General features: G+C 39.2%; 1 protein-coding gene across 2 annotated transcripts in view; it reads right to left on the bottom strand.

Moving 5' to 3' along the window:
- SPTA1 (spectrin alpha, erythrocytic 1) overlaps window positions 1-19,156 on the bottom strand; it is a 96,495-nt gene that overhangs the window by 8,120 nt on the left and 69,219 nt on the right. The window contains exons 31-43 of one of the 2 annotated variants that reach the window (XM_024985936.2): window positions 18,597-18,700; window positions 17,753-17,915; window positions 17,229-17,360; window positions 16,047-16,184; window positions 15,785-15,889; window positions 14,133-14,341; window positions 10,194-10,314; window positions 8,190-8,311; window positions 7,530-7,662; window positions 6,918-7,016; window positions 5,705-5,867; window positions 4,064-4,140; window positions 1,031-1,240 (exon numbers count right to left, since the gene is read on the bottom strand). In XM_024985936.2, coding sequence (XP_024841704.1) covers window positions 1,031-1,240; window positions 4,064-4,140; window positions 5,705-5,867; window positions 6,918-7,016; window positions 7,530-7,662; window positions 8,190-8,311; window positions 10,194-10,314; window positions 14,133-14,341; window positions 15,785-15,889; window positions 16,047-16,184; window positions 17,229-17,360; window positions 17,753-17,915; window positions 18,597-18,700 — 1,776 coding nt within the window. Of the gene's footprint in view, window positions 1-1,030; window positions 1,241-4,063; window positions 4,141-5,704; window positions 5,878-6,917; window positions 7,017-7,529; window positions 7,663-8,189; window positions 8,312-10,193; window positions 10,315-14,132; window positions 14,342-15,784; window positions 15,890-16,046; window positions 16,185-17,228; window positions 17,361-17,752; window positions 17,916-18,596; window positions 18,701-19,156 lie in introns of both variants that reach the window. The other variant, NM_001206588.2, reaches the window with a different exon arrangement.

The following is a 19,156-nucleotide window of genomic DNA, read 5'->3' as shown; positions in this document are numbered from 1 at the left end:
AATGGAAGGGAGATTGCAAAGGTATTGTATACCATTATGTTGTCGCTGTATTCATTTCAGCAATCTACACACCAAAATAGACCAACACAGAAAAAACTATTACTGCCCCTACCCTGGAAGGACATGGAAACCTATAAATAATGTCATACATTTTCATAATATTATGTATCAACTGAATATTTTACAGAGATTTTATAATCACAAAATAAGATAATATGTGGTTGTCCATTAATTGCTTTAATTTTGCACTGAAGATTAGTTTCTGTAGGTTATATGTCCCTTATCACAGTTAAAATTAAGAGTCTTACTTTTATTTGTGTGTTTCCTGATTCCTTTAATTCTCTACTTTAACTTGTCGTCAGGTACAATATTTTATGGTCTAGAAGTATTCAGTATTTTCACTAACCATCTTGACTTCCTTTTACTATTAATAATTTTATCATCAATATCCAATATCTTAGCAGTCACCAAAAGAAAGAACATTTTAATAACTATATCCATACAGAACATAGTGGTTTATATTGCATTTTCAGGTCCATTATCTTTTTTGATAGTAATCAAGATCCATCAAGATATGATGGTGATATAGATCCATCAAGATTTCTAAATAGAGAAATCAAGATTCAGAGATGTTAAGCAACATATAGAAGGTCCCCCGGCTAGGAAAGATGAGAACACAAATTTTACTTGTCTAATATTCCTTTTATTTGAGTTAGAAAAAGCACAAGAGCAATCTTGACTCCTATATGCCAGTATTAGTTCTGCCTTAAATTAAGATCCTTGTCTCACCTACTTGTTTCCAATATATGTGTCTGACTTCCATCATAAGTCAGCTGATCAATTAGTCCAAGAAAAAAAGAACTTATCAAACTAAAAATGAATTGCTTCATGTTTATAAGAATGTCTTCCTGATTCTTTGCAATATACTCACTTAATTGTCTATAGTATTCAAACATGGTTTCCAGTATCTGTTTCTGGATATAGATATTCAAGGTCAGATGATGGTGCATCATTTTTTTTTTTTTTTTACCTCCAGTAGGGGCCGTTGTTTCTCTAGCAATTCCTGTCTATGGACTTCAGAGGCTTCCAGCAGCTGTTCCCAGCGCCTCAGCAAGGCAGCATGGCGCTCCTCAATGGCTTTCGTCTGGCTGTGCTCAGCAGCCACAAGCTTATCCTTCAGGTCAGTTATCTCAGACAGTCTCTCTTGGTGGAAGCTCTGCAGACTGGCATGCAGTGTTTCCTGAGAAAGACACATAGAGAAGGTGTGAACAGAAAATAATGCAGATTCCAAGGGGTCACTCACACCTGGGTTCCACCAGATTGGACTTATGCAAGAGTTTAGAGTAGTGGACAATTTTTCCAAAAAGGAAATTTGACTTAGAGACATTTGGAGTTGGAATTATGGTTAAATTCCAGTGTTTGAAAACTGGATTTTTAGATTAGGTGCAAAATTAATATTAAAGGAGATTTGGAGCATGATGTGGTATTTCAAATCTTCCAAATCAAAATTAAATCCTTCTTAAGGCTCACTTTCTAAGACTCTTTTCTATCACTTATTAGATTTTGCATTCTAATTAGTATTTATAGATGTGCACTACTAGAAATTGTGAAAGTATGCAAACTAACAAAAAAACCTTTTACAGGTGACTGTGTGTGTGTACGTTTAAATGATATCAAAATCACAAAATTCAAGATGTTCCACTTCATTTTAACAGGGTGGTGTGTATTTGATCAATCCTCCCTTCGAGAACAATTTTAACCAGTGGATAAAAGCACAAAAAAAAATCAGCTGTTTGAAAGGGATCAGGATGCAACTCAAATAGCTATAACTTGAGGTACCAAAATTACATGGAGAAGGGAATAGTAGCAAAATAAGAGTAATACTCTGTCACTTTTTCCTTTGAAGTATAAACTGTAAAGGGTGAAGTTGCAGAAAAAGCAGCTGCTCAGAGCTTTTGATCATCACATTAGAGCTAAAAGGATGGAAACTAGAATTCTGGGAAACTGAAGCATACACTATTTGAGGAAACCATGAAAAGGGAGCTGCAAAAAAGGAGGCTCGATAATCTCCTTGTATGTCCAACTTAGGGCATTTACAGATTCCTGAATACAAGTTGTAGAAGTCAAGCAGAAAACAGTAGCTAAGAATCTAAAGTATAAACAATCTAAAGAATCTTGAAATCTAAGAATTTTTTGCAGTCACACAGCGTTGAGATCAGGACACATCAAGTAAGAGCAGACTTAGTGAAAGAGGTTTAGTTGAAGTCTCTAAAGGTTCTACATTTAAGAACAAACTGAAAAATGGCTAGTTTTCAGCAAAATTGAAATCATGTCTTGAATCAAGAAAAGTGGGGGTTGAATAGGGCATGAGATGGGACAGAGGTATTAAATTATAGCTTTAAATAAAAACTCATGAATTAATTACTTTAAATATAAATGGATTCACTACTCCATGAAAATCATCAAAGTAGATAATAAATCAACACTCAACTATTCAATATTTATAAAAGACACATCTAAGACATATTGACACTCTGCACTTCTATGTTCATTGCAGCATTATTTACAATAGTCAAGATATGGAAACAAACTGCCTGTCAAAAGAACAATGGATAAAGAAGATAGGTGATATACATATATGGAATACTATTCAGTCATGGGGAAGAAGGAACCCTGCTGTTTGCAACAACTTAGATGAAACTTGAGACCATTATGCTAAGTGAAATGTCAGACAAAGAAAGACAAATACTTTATAATGTTATTTATATGTTGAATCTAAAAAAGCCAAACAGAATATATTGGAGGTGAGGGAAATAGGGAAAAATTGGTGAAAGGGCAAAAACTTTTATTTATAAGATTAACAAGTTCTGGAGACCTAAGATACAGCATGGTAATTATAGTTAATATTCCTATATTATGTACTTTAAAGTACATAAGTTTTACAAGTCTTACCTGTTCTCACCTTAAAAAAAATGATAATTATGTCACAGAATGAAAGTGATAGTTAATACTATAGTGATAATCATGTTGCAATTTATGAATGTACAAAATAAACAACAAAAACTATAAAGACATAGAAATGTTTTTAAAAGAAATGGAAATAGATGTACATTGCAAGCAGTAAACAAAAAAAAATTGGTGTAGTACACTAATATGTGAAAAAAAACTTTAAATTAAGAAGTGTTTAAAAAGATGTGTTATTAGAGAAAAACTTTGCATAATTAAAAGAATTAATTCATCAAAATGATTTCATAATTCTAAATGTCAACACAACTTTTAATCTAGCTTTAAAATATATAAAACTGAAATATTTTTAAAAAAACATGAGCAACAGACTCTGATAGGTAATACAAATCATTGCAAAATCACATTCTTTTCAACTGGACAAAGTCTATTCACCAAAACAGGTCATTTGTTGGATATAAAGCAACCTCCTAAAATAACATAGAGTGTGTTTTTAAAATAAAGTTGAATAAACTAGGTATAAATGTCAAAAAAAGATAATTAGAAAATCCCCAAGTGTTTAGAAATTGAACAATGCACTACAGAATAAATAATGAGTCAATTAAGAAATTATGCAAAAAAAATAGCAGAATATTTTTAATTAGATGATAACAAAAATAACATGAAGTCTGTGGAATGCAGCTAAGGATTTACTTAGAGGCAAATGTATAGTCTCAAATCAATATACTAGAAAAGAAGAATGACTAAGTATTTAACAACATCAATATCTATCTTAATTTTTTTAAATCAAGTAATCTCAAAGAAAGTTAAAAGTTACAAAGATAAAAAAGATATTAATGGAATATAGTACAAAGATAAAACAGAGAAAAGTTAAATGGTCAAAAGTTGGTTCTCTAATAAAAATAAGCACTTACTGGCAAGACTGATGAAGAAAAAAGAACTACCAAATTATCTCTATCGCAAAGGGGACAATTTTATAGGTCCTACAGATAATAAAACCACAACATTTGGGAATGAAATAACCCTATGTGTGAAGCTTCTGTGTGATGTGGGTCTTGGACTTCATGGGCATTTATGAACAAGGCAACCCTGCTCTTACCTGTTTTGCCAGGAGAGTGGAGAGGGCAGTGAGGTCTGCATCATTGCTATTGGTCTTCAAGCTTGTTTCTTTCTCAGCTGAAGAACAAAGGTAATTCATAAGAAGAGAAAGAGAATTTCTTTATATCAGGCTTGGCAAAGAAGAACAGCATATTTACTATTGGCCACAAGAGAGCCTCTTGACTCTCTAGGTAGATGATTCATTAGAATATGGGAGTGGGAGCCAGTAAACTATTTTTCTAGATGTATACAGGATAAACTGACTGAAACAGAGCTAGAACCAAGAGAACTTCTGGATGTTTCATTGAACAACAGAAATCTTCAGCCTAGACATAAATTATAAGTAAATCAAACACAGAGTTTATTTTCCAGAATGTTTACCATGACTCTATCTTTCTTAATATCACATGGAATTCATCAATTTCCAAAAAAAAAAAGATGTTCTATGGGATTATAGTACTTAGTTATTCTCTCAGCATATGTCTCTATAAGTTTGTGTGTGTGTATGGGAGAGGAGAGTGAAAAAGTTGGCCTAAAGCTCAACATTCAGAAAACGAAGATCATGGCATCTGGTCCCACCACTTCATGGGAAATAGATGGGGAAACAGTGGAAACAGTGTCAGACTTTATTTTTCTGGGCTCCAAAATCACTACAGATGGTGACTGCAGCCATGAAACTAAAAGACGCTTACTCCTTGGAAGGAAAGTTATGACCAACCTAGATAGCATATTCAAAAGCAGACACATTACTTTGCCAACAAAGGTCCATCTAGTCAAGGCTATGGTTTTTCCTGTGGTCATGTATGGATGTGAGAGTTGGACTGTGAAGAAGGCTGAGTACTGAAGAATTGATGCTTTTGAACTGTGGTGTTGGAGAAAACTCTTGAGAGTCCCTTGGACTGCAAGGAGATCCAACCAGTCCATTCTGAAGGAGATCAGCACTGGGATTTCTTTGGAAGGAATGATGCTAAAGCTGAAACTCCAGTACTTTGGCCACCTCATGCGAAGACTTGATTCATTGGAAAAGACCCTGATGCTGGGAGGGGTTGGGGGCAGGAGGAGAAGGGGATGACAGAGGATGAGATGACTGGATGGCATCACTGACTCGATGGACGTGAGTCTGAGTGAACTCCGGGAGTTGGTGATGGACAGGGTGGCCTGGCGTGCTGTGATTCATGGGGTCGCAAAGAGTCGGACACGACTGAGCAACTGATCTGATCTGATCTGATGCGTGGGTATTTTTGCACACATGTGACTTTAATTGTAATTGTGCTCAGACAGGATAGGAGTGGGTGATGAAGGGAGCATCTTTCTTCTCATGTTGAGCAACAGAGCCCTGGGATCCATTCAGTAAATTGAACTATCAATTTCCTCAAATCCAGAGGCTATCGTCCTCAAATGAGTGCATGCTAAATCATTTCAGTTGTATCTGACTCTTTGCAACCCTATGGAATGTAGACTGCCAGGCTCCTCTGTCCATGGGATTCTTCAGGCAAGAACACTGAAGTGGCTTGCCATGCTCTCCTCCAGGGATCTTCCCAACCCAGTGATTGAACTTGCATCTCTTACATCTCCTGCATTGGCAGGTGTGATCTTTACCACTAGCACCACCTGGGAAGCCACTGGTCCTCACACATCATACCTATCCAGGCCTCAACCACATCAGCCTTCCAGTTGAACTCCTGAAAGTCATAATCATCTTCCAGTTGTGACTTCCAAACAGCCAATGACCTGGCCAGAGCAGGAATCTTTTCATTTAGAGCCTGTATCTTGTTAGAAATCTTCTCTTTATGTTGACTTTCCCCCTGTATTACCGAGATTGAAAGGAGGAGAGATAGATATATTGATGAATGTCCAGAGCCTGAAAAGTGAAATCCTTTGCACTATTAAAAACCTTTCATCTCTCTCCTTCCAAATATATAGCTACTCTCTTCTAGGTCCAGTGAAATTATTCTATTATTCATCTATAATAGAATATCTATTACCCAGATGATATTGTCCAGCATTTGGACAGTCTTCTGTTTGTCCATGTAAGTGTGATCTTCTTAGTTGGCATAAACATCTCAAAGGTACAGAATCATCTTTTTAGGATTCTTTGTACAGCCTTTAGATTATTGAGGTTCTATTAAAACTATCATTTAAACAAAAGAATGGTTCTCAAATTATAAAGAGATTTCAGTGGGATCCTCATCTCTAGAGGTCAAAGAAATTTCTTCACATTCTTACAGTACTTTATAACCAAAGCAAGTCATGTTTAAAATATTTTTAAATGTCATATTCTGCATAGAAAGTGAAAGTAAAGTTGCTCAGTTGTGTCCAACTCTTTGCAACCCCATGGACTGTAGCCTATCAGGCTCCTCCCTCCATGGGATTCTCCAGGCAACAGTACTGGAGTGGGTTGCCATTTCCTTCTCCAGGGGATCTTCCTGACCTAGGGATCGAACCCAGGTCTCCCGCATTGCAGGTAGACGCTTTAACCTCTGAGCCACCAGGGAAGCCCCATTCTGCATAGAGTATGAGTCAATGAATGATTTTTTTTTTTTTGCTTTATTAATATTTTCTTTTTTTAAATTATTTTATTTTATTTTTAACTTTACAATAGTGTATTGGTTTTGCCATATACCAATGCTTTTTAAATATCTAAAAAGTATACCTATAAGACCTTGAAAAAAAGCTTCCAGAAAACAGCAATAATTAAATAGATAATTGTTTGCTGAAACAATAACAAAAAGGCAGCTTAGAAGAGATTACCAAGGTTGTGCATGATTTTAGCAATGTTCATGATTCTATATTTGGTCGAATCACTTTTTGAAGATCCTTTTTTTTTGACCTGGAATCCCTGGAGTATATCTCACCTTACTCAGGATGTCTTCTCCTTGAGCACACACATTTTGCACTCGAATCTCATGGACAGCAAAGTCATTCTCCAAAGCTTCGAGCTTCTTTTGTAAGCTCTGTGTGAATGAGTCAGTGAGAATCAAAACTTCCAAAATGAACAATCTGTCCCACTCACATTCTGATTCTTTTTGACACCATTCACCAGCAATGATTCAACTAAGTTGGCAGAGTACATGAGTGCTCACTTATTCCTGAGTAGCGCCAGTAAATTTCTCTTCCCAAATTCCTCACTTCCCAGAAAGGCAGTCTTACCAAAGAGCCAAAGGAATACATGTGATATTGTTTATAACTAACCATGCAACTTGAAACTTCTGGATTTGGGAGTGAATATTGATCAAGCTAATACAAAAGTATTTCTCCATGTTGAAATGTATGTATAATAATTCTTGGAAACATTCCATCTAGCAGAAAAATATTTAGTATCAAGAACATCCTATGCTAAGAACTAACCTGAAAGTTTCTTCTTCCACCAGAAGAAAGATTCTAATTTTACAGGTAAAAATGTTGACTACTTAAGAAAAGATTCAAATTAAACAGAAGAAAATTGATTCATTCTGCCAGTTCCTCACCTGAATAGCAGCCAAAGTGTCTCCAGAATCCCCTTGGGCAACTAGAGCTTCCTTTTCACTAATCCAAGCTTCCTCCTCCTCAGCATTCTCCATGAATTCCAAGTATTCTAGGGATTCTCCCAACTGAATCCCTCTGTAACAGGAAAGTAATCCCCACCCCAAATAAGAAAACAAAAACAAAAACAAAAAAAAAAAACAAAAACTAATGAGCAGTGGAAGTGTAGCAAAGTGGCACAATCTTATAAGATTTTAAGATTTTGGCTGTATTAGTGTAAGGGAGAAAAATACTCCATTATTTTATTACTAAGCACTACACATAATGTTAAAACTGGGGAGATGCAGAAAGTAAAACAGACATGTGGGAGATAATGTGGTATAAAGGATAACATATGTAGGGCAACAATGATAAAAGACAGCTGCAAGTAACTGTAAGCACAGCTCTAAAGAGACAGTATCATAGAGACATAGAAACAGTGTCATTTCTTCCTGGGGTACATAGAGGAAGCTTCAATGGAAGACCTGGAATTTGAGCAGGGACTTAGAAGCTAGAAGAGATTGGTAGCTAGGGAGAGATGCTGAGCAGGCACTTAAGTGTCTTCTCAATACCTACCCAATACCTGCAATCCAACAAGAGAATTTGGCCTTCTATCCCCAACTCACCGAGCCTTGGTCAACTCTTTGAGCTGGTCCCAGTGTTGAACAAGCTGATCAAGCCTGTCCTGGATCTCCTCTCGCCCCACGGCCGCCTTGTCTCCCAGCCTTTCTGCCGTATCCAGTACATTCTGAACAACACACATCCTCCATGTCATATTTCCCCATAGCATCTCCCCATTTATCCACAGTTTTCTAGCAAAGTATCTAGCCCTTCCTACCCTCTGGCTCATTTATAAACTGGATGTACTCAAGGCAGTCCTGACAATCCTGGGAGAATGAAGAAAGCTGCAGTAAGATCTAACATGCTAAACTTCATCAAGGATTCAGACAAATACCTTGGCATTTGCACTAGACTACTTTCCATGATCTGACTGATGGTCACAGGGTGACCCTGCTGCCAAGCCAACACTCAGAGTTGCCCTCTTTCCACATGGCACAGCTCAGGTACAGCTTTTCCAGATGTCCCAACTTGCATCCTAATTGTCAACAACTGTGCCCTGGACTGTCAAAGGTGCTCCTTCCAGGGAAGACATGGGTTTCTACACAGATTCTTTTATTCATAGAAGGCACAATGTGGAGTAGAATGCTTGTGAACTCTACAGCCAACTGTCTATGTGACCTTGGCACTCTGCCTTCACATTTTGTAGCCTCAACCTATTAGGTCGATGCAAAAGTAATTTCTGTTTTGCACTGTTGAACTTTGCCATTTGATATTGGAATACATTCTTAAATAAATGTAGTTAAGTTATACATCATTTTAATACACAATTTTTGCTTTATGATTTTTGCTAATAAATTATTACTTGCTATTTATTTTACATGTGTTTCAGGCTATGGAAATTAAGTTAGACAAAAAGCAAATTTGAGCAATTTTCTTATTCGAGTTCAAAATGGGTCAAAAGTTAGCAGACAACTTGCAACATGAACAATGCATTTGGCTCAGGAACTGCTAATGTACATACAGTGCAATGGCAGTTAAAGTAGTTTTACAAAAGAGACTAGAGCCTTGAAGATGAGGAGCACAGTGGCTGCCCATCAGAAGTTGACAATGACCAACTGAGAGGATCATAGAAGTTGATCCTCTTACTACACAAGAAGTTGCCCAAGAATTCAACGTCAACCATTCTATGGTCATTTGACATTTGAAGCAAATTGGAAGAGTGAAAAAGCTTGATAAGCAAGTGCCTCATCAGTTGACTGCACATCAAAAAAAAAAATTATCATTTTGAAATGTCATCTTCTCTTATTCTATGCAACAACAGCGAATTATATCTCAAATGGATTGTGATGTGTGATGAAAAGTGGATTTTATGTGACAACCAACAATGACCAGCTCTGTGGTTGAACTGAGAAGAAGCTCCAAAGCACTTCCCAAAGCCATATTTTGAGTTATGGTCACTGTTTGGTAGTCTGCTACTGCTCTGATCCACTATAGTTTTCTGAATCTCAGTGAAACCATTACATCTGAGAAGTATGCTCAACAAATCAATGAGATGCACTGAAAACAGCAATGCCTGCAGCTGTCACTGGTCAACAGAAAGGGCCCAGTTCTTCTCCTCAACAATGCCCAACCACATGTCACACAACCAACATTTCAAAAGTTGGATGAAATGGGCTAAAAATTTTGCCTTTGTAGCCCAATTATATCTGCTATATCTACCTGACCTCTTACCAACTGACTACCTACCGCTCCCTCAAGCACCTTAACAACTCTTTGCAGGGAAAATGTATCACAACCAGCAGGAGGCAGAAAATGCTTCCAAGAGTTCACTGAATTCTGAAGCATGGGTTTTTATGCAACAGGAATATACAAACTTATTTCTCACTGGCAAAAATGTGTTGATTGTAATGTTTCCTATTTTGATTAATAAACATGTGTTTGAGGCTAGTTATAATGATTTAAAATTTAGGGTCTGAAACCATAAATCTTTTGCACCAACCTAATATTTATCCATAACATGAAGTGCTACTATTATATTATCTCTGTCTTTTCAGGTTTCATATTCCTACCTGGATGGCAGGTTCATGTGCCAGCAGCTCCCCTTCTAGGCGTCTGTGCTTCTTCAGCAAATTCTGAACCCCCTGCAGATCCCTCCCATAGTCCTGGGATCTCACTCGTACCAACTTCTCCCTGAGACCAAAGAAGAAAACTTTTAGACTTTAGACGTCTGAGGACATCCTAAAAAGATGGTTTTCTAAGCATATGTGTTTGGCTGGGGGTATGGTGGCGGTAAATTCTGGAACACTCTGGTGTCAGTAATCACAAAGTTAATAAGTGGCAGAGCCTTTCAGCAAAATATTGGACTTAGAGCAACACAAATTAAAATAACGTACTGGAAGAGCCTTCTCATTCATTTCTTTGCCTGTCTACATGTGTATCTTCTTCTCTTTTCTCAAGAACTCACTGTTGTTTCTCTTTCAAAAAATGTGAAAATTACACACACACACACACATACTCACTATATATGTATACAAACATATATGCTTATATACCTTCTATTAATGTCAATAATTATGTATATGGTATGCATTCCTGCTCAGTCATGTCCAACTCTTTGTGACGTTGTGAACTGCAGCCTGCTAGGCTCCTCTGTGCATGGGATTCTCCAGGCAACAATACCAGAGTGGGTTGCCGTTTCCTTCTCTAGGGGATATTCCTGACCCAGGAATTGAACAGGGGTCTCCTGCAACTCCGTGCATTGGCAGCTGGATTCTTCTATCACTGAGCCTCAGGGGAAGCCCATATCAATAATTAATTCAGGTAAAATAGACATAAAAACTGACATTAAAGCAGTCATGGCAGTTGGATTTGTTCTGCGTATAAAATGTTTGAACGTCACCTTGAAGCGTGGTGAAAGACTAGGTAGAAAATATCTTACTATTTCTTTTATTGGGATATAGTTGTTTTACAATATCTTACTATTTCCAAAAAGGTTAAAAAATGTCCTGCTTGGTGCCCTATGTGCATTCCTTTCCTCTGATTCACTGATAATGAACAAGAATCAGCAGTTTTATAGAAAATGAACATGATGAACCAGGGGAGAAATAAGACAAATGAGATGAGTGCAGTTGTGTGGTTGAGCATTCTTCAAGAAAATTAGAGATACCAAGGGATGCGTTCATGCAAAGATGGGCTCAATAAAGGACAGAAATAGTATGAACCTAACAGAAGCAGAAGATATTAAGAAGAGATGACAAGAATACACAGAAGAACCGTACAAAAAAGATTTTCATGACCCAAATAACCACAATGGTGTGATCACTCACCTAGAGCCAGACATCCTGGAACGTGAAGTCAAGTGGGCCTTAGAAAGCATCACTACGAACAAAGCTAGTGGAGGTGATGGAATTCCAGTTGAACTATTTCAAATCCTAAAAGATGATGCTGTGAAAGTGCTACACTCAATATGCCAGCAAATTTGGAAAAGTCAGCAGTGGCCACAGGACTGGAAAAGGTCAGTTTTCATTCCAATCCCAGAGAAAGACAATGCCAAAGAATGCTCAACCACAGAACTGCACTCATCTCACACGCTAGTAAAGTAATGCTCAAAATTCTCCAAGCCAGGCTTCAGCAATACGTGAACCGTGAACTTCCAGATGTTCAAGCTGGTTTTAGAAAAGGCAGAGGAACCAGAGATCAAATTACCAACATCTGCTGGATCATCAAAAAAGCAAGAGAAAAAAAAATTAAAAAAAAAATTTTAAAAAAGCAAGAGAGTTCCAGAAAAAATATATATTTCTGCCTTATTGACTATCCCAAAGCCTTTGACTGTGTGGATCACAATAAACTATGGAAAACTCTGAAAGAGATGGGAATACCAGACTATCTGACCTGCCTCTTGAGAAATCTGTATGCAGGTCAGGAAGCAACAGTTAGAACTGGACATGGAACAACAGACTGGTTCCAAATAGGAAAAGGAGTATGTCAAGGCTGTATGTTGTCACCCTGCTTATTTAACTTATATGCAGAGTACATCATGAGAAACACTGGACTGGATGAAGCACAAGCTGGAATAAAGATTGCTGGGAGAAATATCAATAACCTCAGATATGCAGATGACACATCCCTTATGGCAGAAAGTGAAGAAGAACTATAGAGCCCTCTTGATGAAAGTGAAAGAGGACAGTTAAAAAGTTGGCTTAAAGCTCAACATTCAGAAAACTAAGATCATGGCATCTGGTCCCTTCACTTCATGGCAAATAGATGGGGAATCAGTGACAGACTTTATTTTTGAGGGGTCCAAAATCACTGCAGATAGCGACTGCAACCATTAAATTAAAAGACACTTACTTCTTGGAAGGAAAGTTATGACCAACCTAGACAGCATATTAAAAAGCAGAGACATTGCCAACAAAGGTCCGTCTAGTCAAGGCTATGGTTTTTCCAGTAGTCATGTATGGATGTGATAGTTGGACCGTGAAGAAAGCTGAGTGCCAAAAAATTGATGCTTTTGAATTGTGGTGTTGGAGAAGACTCTTAAGAGTCCCTTGGACTGCAAGATGATCCAATCAGTCCATCCTAAAGGAAATCAGTCCTGAATATTCATTGGAAGGACTGATATTGAAGCTGAAACTCCAATAGTTTGGCCATCTGATGTGAAGAGCTGACTCATTTGAAAAGACCCTGATGCTGGGAAAGATTGAAAGCAGGAGAAGAAGGGGACGCCAGAGCATGAGATAGTCGAATGGCATTGCTGACTCACTGGACATGAGTTTGAGTAAATTCTAGGAGTTGGTGATGGACAGGGAGGCTTGGCATGCTGTGGTCCATGGGTCACAAAGAGTTAGACACGACTGAGCGACTGAACTGAAATGAACTGAAGAATCAGCGATAATACCATAGCAAGTGCTATGTAGGCTTCTCTGGTGGCTCAGTCGGTAAAGAATCTGCCTGCAATGGCAGAGACCTCAGTTCAATCCCTGGGTTGGGAAGATCCCCTGGAGAAAGGATGGGCTATCCACTCCAGTATTCTTGGGCTTCCCTGGTGGCTCAGATGGTAAAGAATCCACGTGCAATGTGGGATACCTGGTTTCGATCCCTGGGTTGGGAAGATCCCCTGGGGAGGGCATGGCAACCCACTCCAGTATTCTTGCCTGGAGAATCCCCATGGGCAGAGGAGCCTGGATGGCTACAGTCCACAGGGTCATAAAGAATCTGTCATGACTAAGCACAAAGCACAGGTACTATGTAACATTTTCTGCCAGTGTCGAGTTCAGTTGCATATTAGATAACGCAAGACACAGAAAGAATCATGATAATAAGCAGTCCAATAAGCTGTAAATGCTCAGTTATCTAATTCAGAATGGGCATTACACATTCTATGAACTATCTGGTTTTCCAGGTGGCCATAGTGGTAAAGAATCCATCTGCCGATGCAGGAGACATAAGAGACATGGGTTTGGTCCCTGAGTCAGGAAGATCCCCTGCAAAAGGAAATAGCAAACTCCAGCATTCTTGTCTGGAGAATCTCATGGACAGAGGACTTAACACATATGAACTATCTAAAAACAAACATATGTGTGTTAGTCACTCTGTCGTGTCTGATTCTGTGCAATCCCATGGACTGTAGCCCACCAGGCTCCTCTGTCCATGGAATTCTCCAGGCAAGAATACTGGAGTGGGTTGCCATTTCCTTCTCCAGAAGATCTTCCCAGCCCAGGGATCAAACCCTGGTTTCCTGCATCTCAGGCAGATTCTTTATCGTTTGAGCTATGGGAAGTCTAAAAAACAAACATATACAGCTCCTTAATTTTCTTCCCAGAATGTATGTGAACTTCTCCTCAGTCCCTTCATGCCTGTCTCCTTCTGTGTACATATAGTGAAAAAAACTGATAAAAATAAAACCAACGTTCATTTTACTTATTTCATTTCAGCATCAAGTAAGAACATGTTTGGTGGATTATCTATTTTCCTGGACTATCCACGCAATGTGAGGTGTCAGTACATACGCTATCCAGAACTCTTCATCATCTAGGTCCTGGAAGAACTGGAACAAGGCATATGACTCTTTCAGTTTCTCATGATGCTCAGCCGCCAATTCCTTGACATTCAGAAAGCGCTCGTTGACATTATCCCTTTTCTCCACAATCTGGTCAGTATTGAAAGTTCCACTGGAGATCAGATCTGTAGCCAATGTGTTCAGGTCCTGGAGTGCATCCTAGAAAGCCCAAGTGTCCTCAATGATTAGTGTAGTATAGGTATTAAGTGGGAGAAGGCAATGGCACCCCACTCTAGTACTGTTGCCCAGAAAATCCCATGGATGGAGGAGCCTGGTAGGCTGCAGTCCATGGGGTCACGAAGAGTCGGACATGACTGAGCGATTTCACTTTCACTTTCCACTTTCATGCATTGGAGAAGGAAATGGCAACCCACTCCAGTGTTCATGCCTGGAGAATCCCAGGGACGGGGGAGCTTCGTGGGCTGCAGTCTATGGGGTCGCACAGAGTCGAACACGACTGAAACAACTTAGCAGTAGCAGTAGCAGCAGGTATTAAGTAGACCTTTAAACACTGCTAGTTCAGATTCAAAGACTGTGGAAAATAGATCATTTTTGAAGATAATGAATTTGGCCTTATGCTCTTTTAACTCAGTTTGGATAAGGGCAAGACTACGGACATTGTAGATAGCATGGCTACTTTGTTGGAACTGTGTATTTGGCCTTCTGATGTTTTCCCTTGTGTTTTCTTCCTCTCTCCATACGGAAAATAAGACCTTGGTGAACAAGCACTGTGTCTCCAAACAGGGTTATCTTTTCACAGTGCTGAATATGACACAGGCTGAGTGACTGAAATGTCCAAGATTCTCTTTTGGCAACGTTCTCAGGCTAGTCACATTCAGAACACAGCCAGCCTCTTCTGTCTATTTGCATTCCAAGTCTGCCCCCTAGTGATGTTCAAGAGAATATCATCAAGTCCTGAAACTAAGAAAACCTTTGACATCATGTTCTTTCTGTGTCTGTGTTACCAAATAAAGCTGATGATACAAAATCCATCAATGTGAAATTAACACCTCTCTGAATGTTTATCATAGCTCACAGGACACCTCTCTGCTTGACATTAGGATACAACTGAAATGCTCCATAGAACTTTCACAATGTACATATAGTTCAACTGCCTTGCACGTGCTCCCATCTGATTTTTTTTAGTAGTTCTGAAAAATAAACTTTTATTTTCTTTAAAATGCCAGATCAAATATATCAGCTTTGGAAGAGAGTGAGTTTATATGCATGGTTAAAATGTAAACAAGACCATTTTTAGGATCTACTTCTTAGAATCTGACTCCAGTATTCTTGCCTGGAAAATTCCATGGAGAGAGGAGCCTGGTAGGCTACAGTCCATGGGGTCTTAAAGAGTCAGACATGATTGAGTGACTAACATTTTTACTTTCACATTTTATTGGAATCTTAGAATCTATGATTTAATGATAATAAAGTTAACAGCTCTGAAGTCTATGGATTTGACCTGATTATAATGACTGCTGGTTGAGAATACTAAGCTAAGCTTTGCAAAGCTGTGTTCTCAATGGACTCCTGACACAGGAAAGTGAAAAGTCACCAACATTTCTGTTCTGGCCAGAAGAGTGTAATTCTAATACTACTTACCTGTCTAGCCAACATCTCTGTTTCCAGTAGCTGATGTTTCTTGAGCAAGTTTCCTGCTGAAGCCAGATCCCTGGCCTGATCCTTCATGGTCAGCAGTGTCTCTGCCTGGAAATGGAAAGGTAAGCAATACAGCTGCCAGATGAAAACTGTCTTTAAGGAGAACAAGATTCACAACCATGTCCGCAAACTTTTCCCAAGAAAAGTCAAGGAAATTGCTCATGTATTAAACTCCCATGCCCACACCGTTTCCAGGTATAAATACCTCTGAGAGCCAGAAGTCAAAGTCCCGGATGCCTGTGTTGAACCTCTGCTGGCGACTAGCTTCATCGAGCTTCTGTCCTTTGTCAATTGTTACCGCAAGCAAGTAGTTCCAGTTTTTCTCCAACTCTTCTACTTGATCCTGTGCGTGTTAGTCATTCAGTCACGTCTGACTCTTTGCAGACCCCATGAACTGCAGCCCACCAGCCTCCTCTGTCCATAGGATTTCCCAGGCAACAATACTGGAGTGGATTCCCATGCCCTCCTCCAGGGGATCTTCCCAATCCCAGGGTTCAAATCCAGGTCTCCTGCATTGCTGGCAGATTCTTTATTGTCTGATCCACCAGGGAAGCCCTACTTGATCACAGCCCCCTCTCTGGAATTGAGGGGTCATTATGGTATTTAGGGTCCTGTGACAAATTGAAAGGATAATGTAGGGAGGCTCTGGAGTTTGAGTCTAGCCAAAATCTTCCAGTAATTGAAGGTCATATATTTTAAATCATAATTGTTTACGCTGGTTTAAATCTGGGAAAGCAACAGTAGGTGTTTACAGAAATTTTGAAGAAAGAGTTCTGGACTGATTACAGAAACTGATTGCCTAAATGCCAAAACTCTTGGTGGTAGGGACATAAAATATAAGCAAGCATTATAACACATAGGAATTAAGTCTAAAGCTGTCTTGGAGGTCAAAATGCTGAGTATGATGGGAGTGATAAGGTCTGAAAGTGCAAGTCTCTCAGTCGTGTCCGACTCTTTGTGATGCCAAGGACTATACAGTCCATGGAATTCTCCAGGCCAGAATACTGGAGTGGGTAGCCTATCCCCTCTCCAGGGGATCGTCCCCATCCAGGGATCCAACCCAGGTGTCCCTCATTGCAGGCGGATTCTTTACCAGCTGAGCCAAAAGGGAAGCTCTAGAATACTGGAGTGGGTAGCCTATCCCTTCTCCAGAAGATCATACCAACCCAGAAATTGAACTGGGGTCTCGTGCATTGCAGATGGAGTCTTTACCAACTGAGCTATCAGGGAATCCCAAAACAACATATTTTCCTCCTCTTTTGTGAAAAAAACAAAGGGAAGACCATTAACAGAATATATTCCATATTCCTACACATGGAAACACCAAAAGGGTATAAAAGATTTCTCTTCCTATGATAGCCCAAAGCCCATTGTAAGCAGAACCCACCTTCACAGACTCTTCATTACCATCGCATGCCCTCCGCTCAACCAGAGTGTTCCCTAAAATAATGACTCCTTCCACCTGCTCAGCTCGGCTATTGACCTCATCTTCAAAGGCCTTGTGCTTCAGATATTTTCTCTGAAGGGAAAGCAGAATCTAAATTACCATCTAATTTAGAAAATAAGATGAGATAAATTCTGTTTAAAAGGAAAAATTAAGGATTCTTAATTCATTCTTTTTTTTCTTATTATTATTATTTTTTTTTACTTTACAATATTGTATTGGTTTTGCCATATATCAACATGCATCCACCACGGGTGTACACGTGTTCCCCATCCTGAACCCCCCTCCCACCTCCCTCACCATACCATCCAATTCTTGGGAACAACTCCCTCCACGTTAGACTCAGAAATCCCTGAAGGCAGGGACGACAGTCTGAACAGTAAGGAAGTTTTCCACGTTAGAAGGTGACCATTCGTTCATCAGTCTGAGTATGTTGAAGTTTTCCAAGATTCTTACTTTGAACTTACCTGAATATTGGTGGGATCTTTATAGGATTCATCACAGGCTATGGGCAGCATCTCACTGATCCATTCTTCTTGGTCCTTGAAGTCATGGTAGAATTGTTTTAGGTCAGCATAGTCTCCAAGTTTCATCCGCTCAGCAGTCAGCTGTTCTTTGAGAATCCTCCATCTGAAAGTCGGAACTAGATTATTCTCTGCCCTCTATCTTTCCACCAAGCCTTGATGCCATATCTATGAATCTCCCTATTTGCTTATCTGCACTTTATCTTCTCATTCTCATTATTTGAACACTTATATGTCATATATGGGCTTCCCAAGTGGCACTAGTGGTAAAGAACCTGCCTACCAATGCAGGAGATGTAAGAGATGAGAGTTAGATCCCTGGGTCAGGAAGATTCCCTAAAGGAAGGCATGGCAACCCACTCCAGTGTTCTTGCCTGGAGAATCCCATGAACAGAGGAGCCTGGTGGGCTATAGGCCACAGGGTTGTAAAGAGTCAGACATAACTGAAGCAGCTTAGAAGAGCACAGCACAGAAATGAGAACTCAAAGTATTATCTCCATCCTCAATTCTAGTAAAGTAGTCACTTTTCTATATCTTCCTGAGTGAGTAAGTGAGTGCATGTCACTCAGTTGTATCTGACTCTTTGCAACCCCATGGACTATACAGTCCATGGAATTCTCCAGGCCAGAATACTGGAGTGGGTAGCCTATCTCTTCTTCAGGGTATCTTCTCCAGGGGATCTAACCCAGATCTCCTGCATTGTAGGCAGATTTTTTTTTACCAGCTGAGCCACAAGGAAAGCTCCTATATCTTCCTATAGCTCACAAAACAACTGCTCAATACTGACCTGTCTAGTATCCGTTGGTTCCGAGCAGCAATCTCTTCCTTGGCATAGTGGTCTTCAGATATGAGTCGTTCAGCAAAAAGATCTAGTTCAGTGATTCTATTATCCTAGATAAAGGAAAGAGAAAAAGCCCAGAGACCCAGAAATTAGGCTCTTGGTGCAATCTGACTTCCTCCTAGAAAAGGAGAGATATATCCTTTGTGGCTTCATGAAGGGCAACAAAACCAAAGCCAAAAGGTAAATGCCTTAAAGGGAGGTGGCTTTTAACTCAACAAGAAGAGAAACATCAATAGTGATACTGAGGTGGACTACATGTGTGGTGCCGATTTCCCTATAGAACAGACACTTCTCTTGGTCATTGTAGAAAGTGATTCCTGCATTGAATGGGATGTTGGATAGCATATAAAATAGCTTTTGCACCTTGGCTAAGACTAAGCCACTATGTTGCCCGCCTACCTCAGAGTTTATGTAAAAAGCAAATGGGAATTAAAATACATGCAAATCATAAAACCACATACATGTTCAGGATTTCTGTCATTATTACTAATAGTTATTGTTGGAAT

This window comes from Bos taurus, chromosome 3 (assembly GCF_002263795.3).
Source record: "Bos taurus isolate L1 Dominette 01449 registration number 42190680 breed Hereford chromosome 3, ARS-UCD2.0, whole genome shotgun sequence".
Taxonomy (NCBI): domain Eukaryota; kingdom Metazoa; phylum Chordata; class Mammalia; order Artiodactyla; family Bovidae; genus Bos; species Bos taurus.
This window is presented reverse-complemented; position numbering and strand designations above follow the sequence as displayed.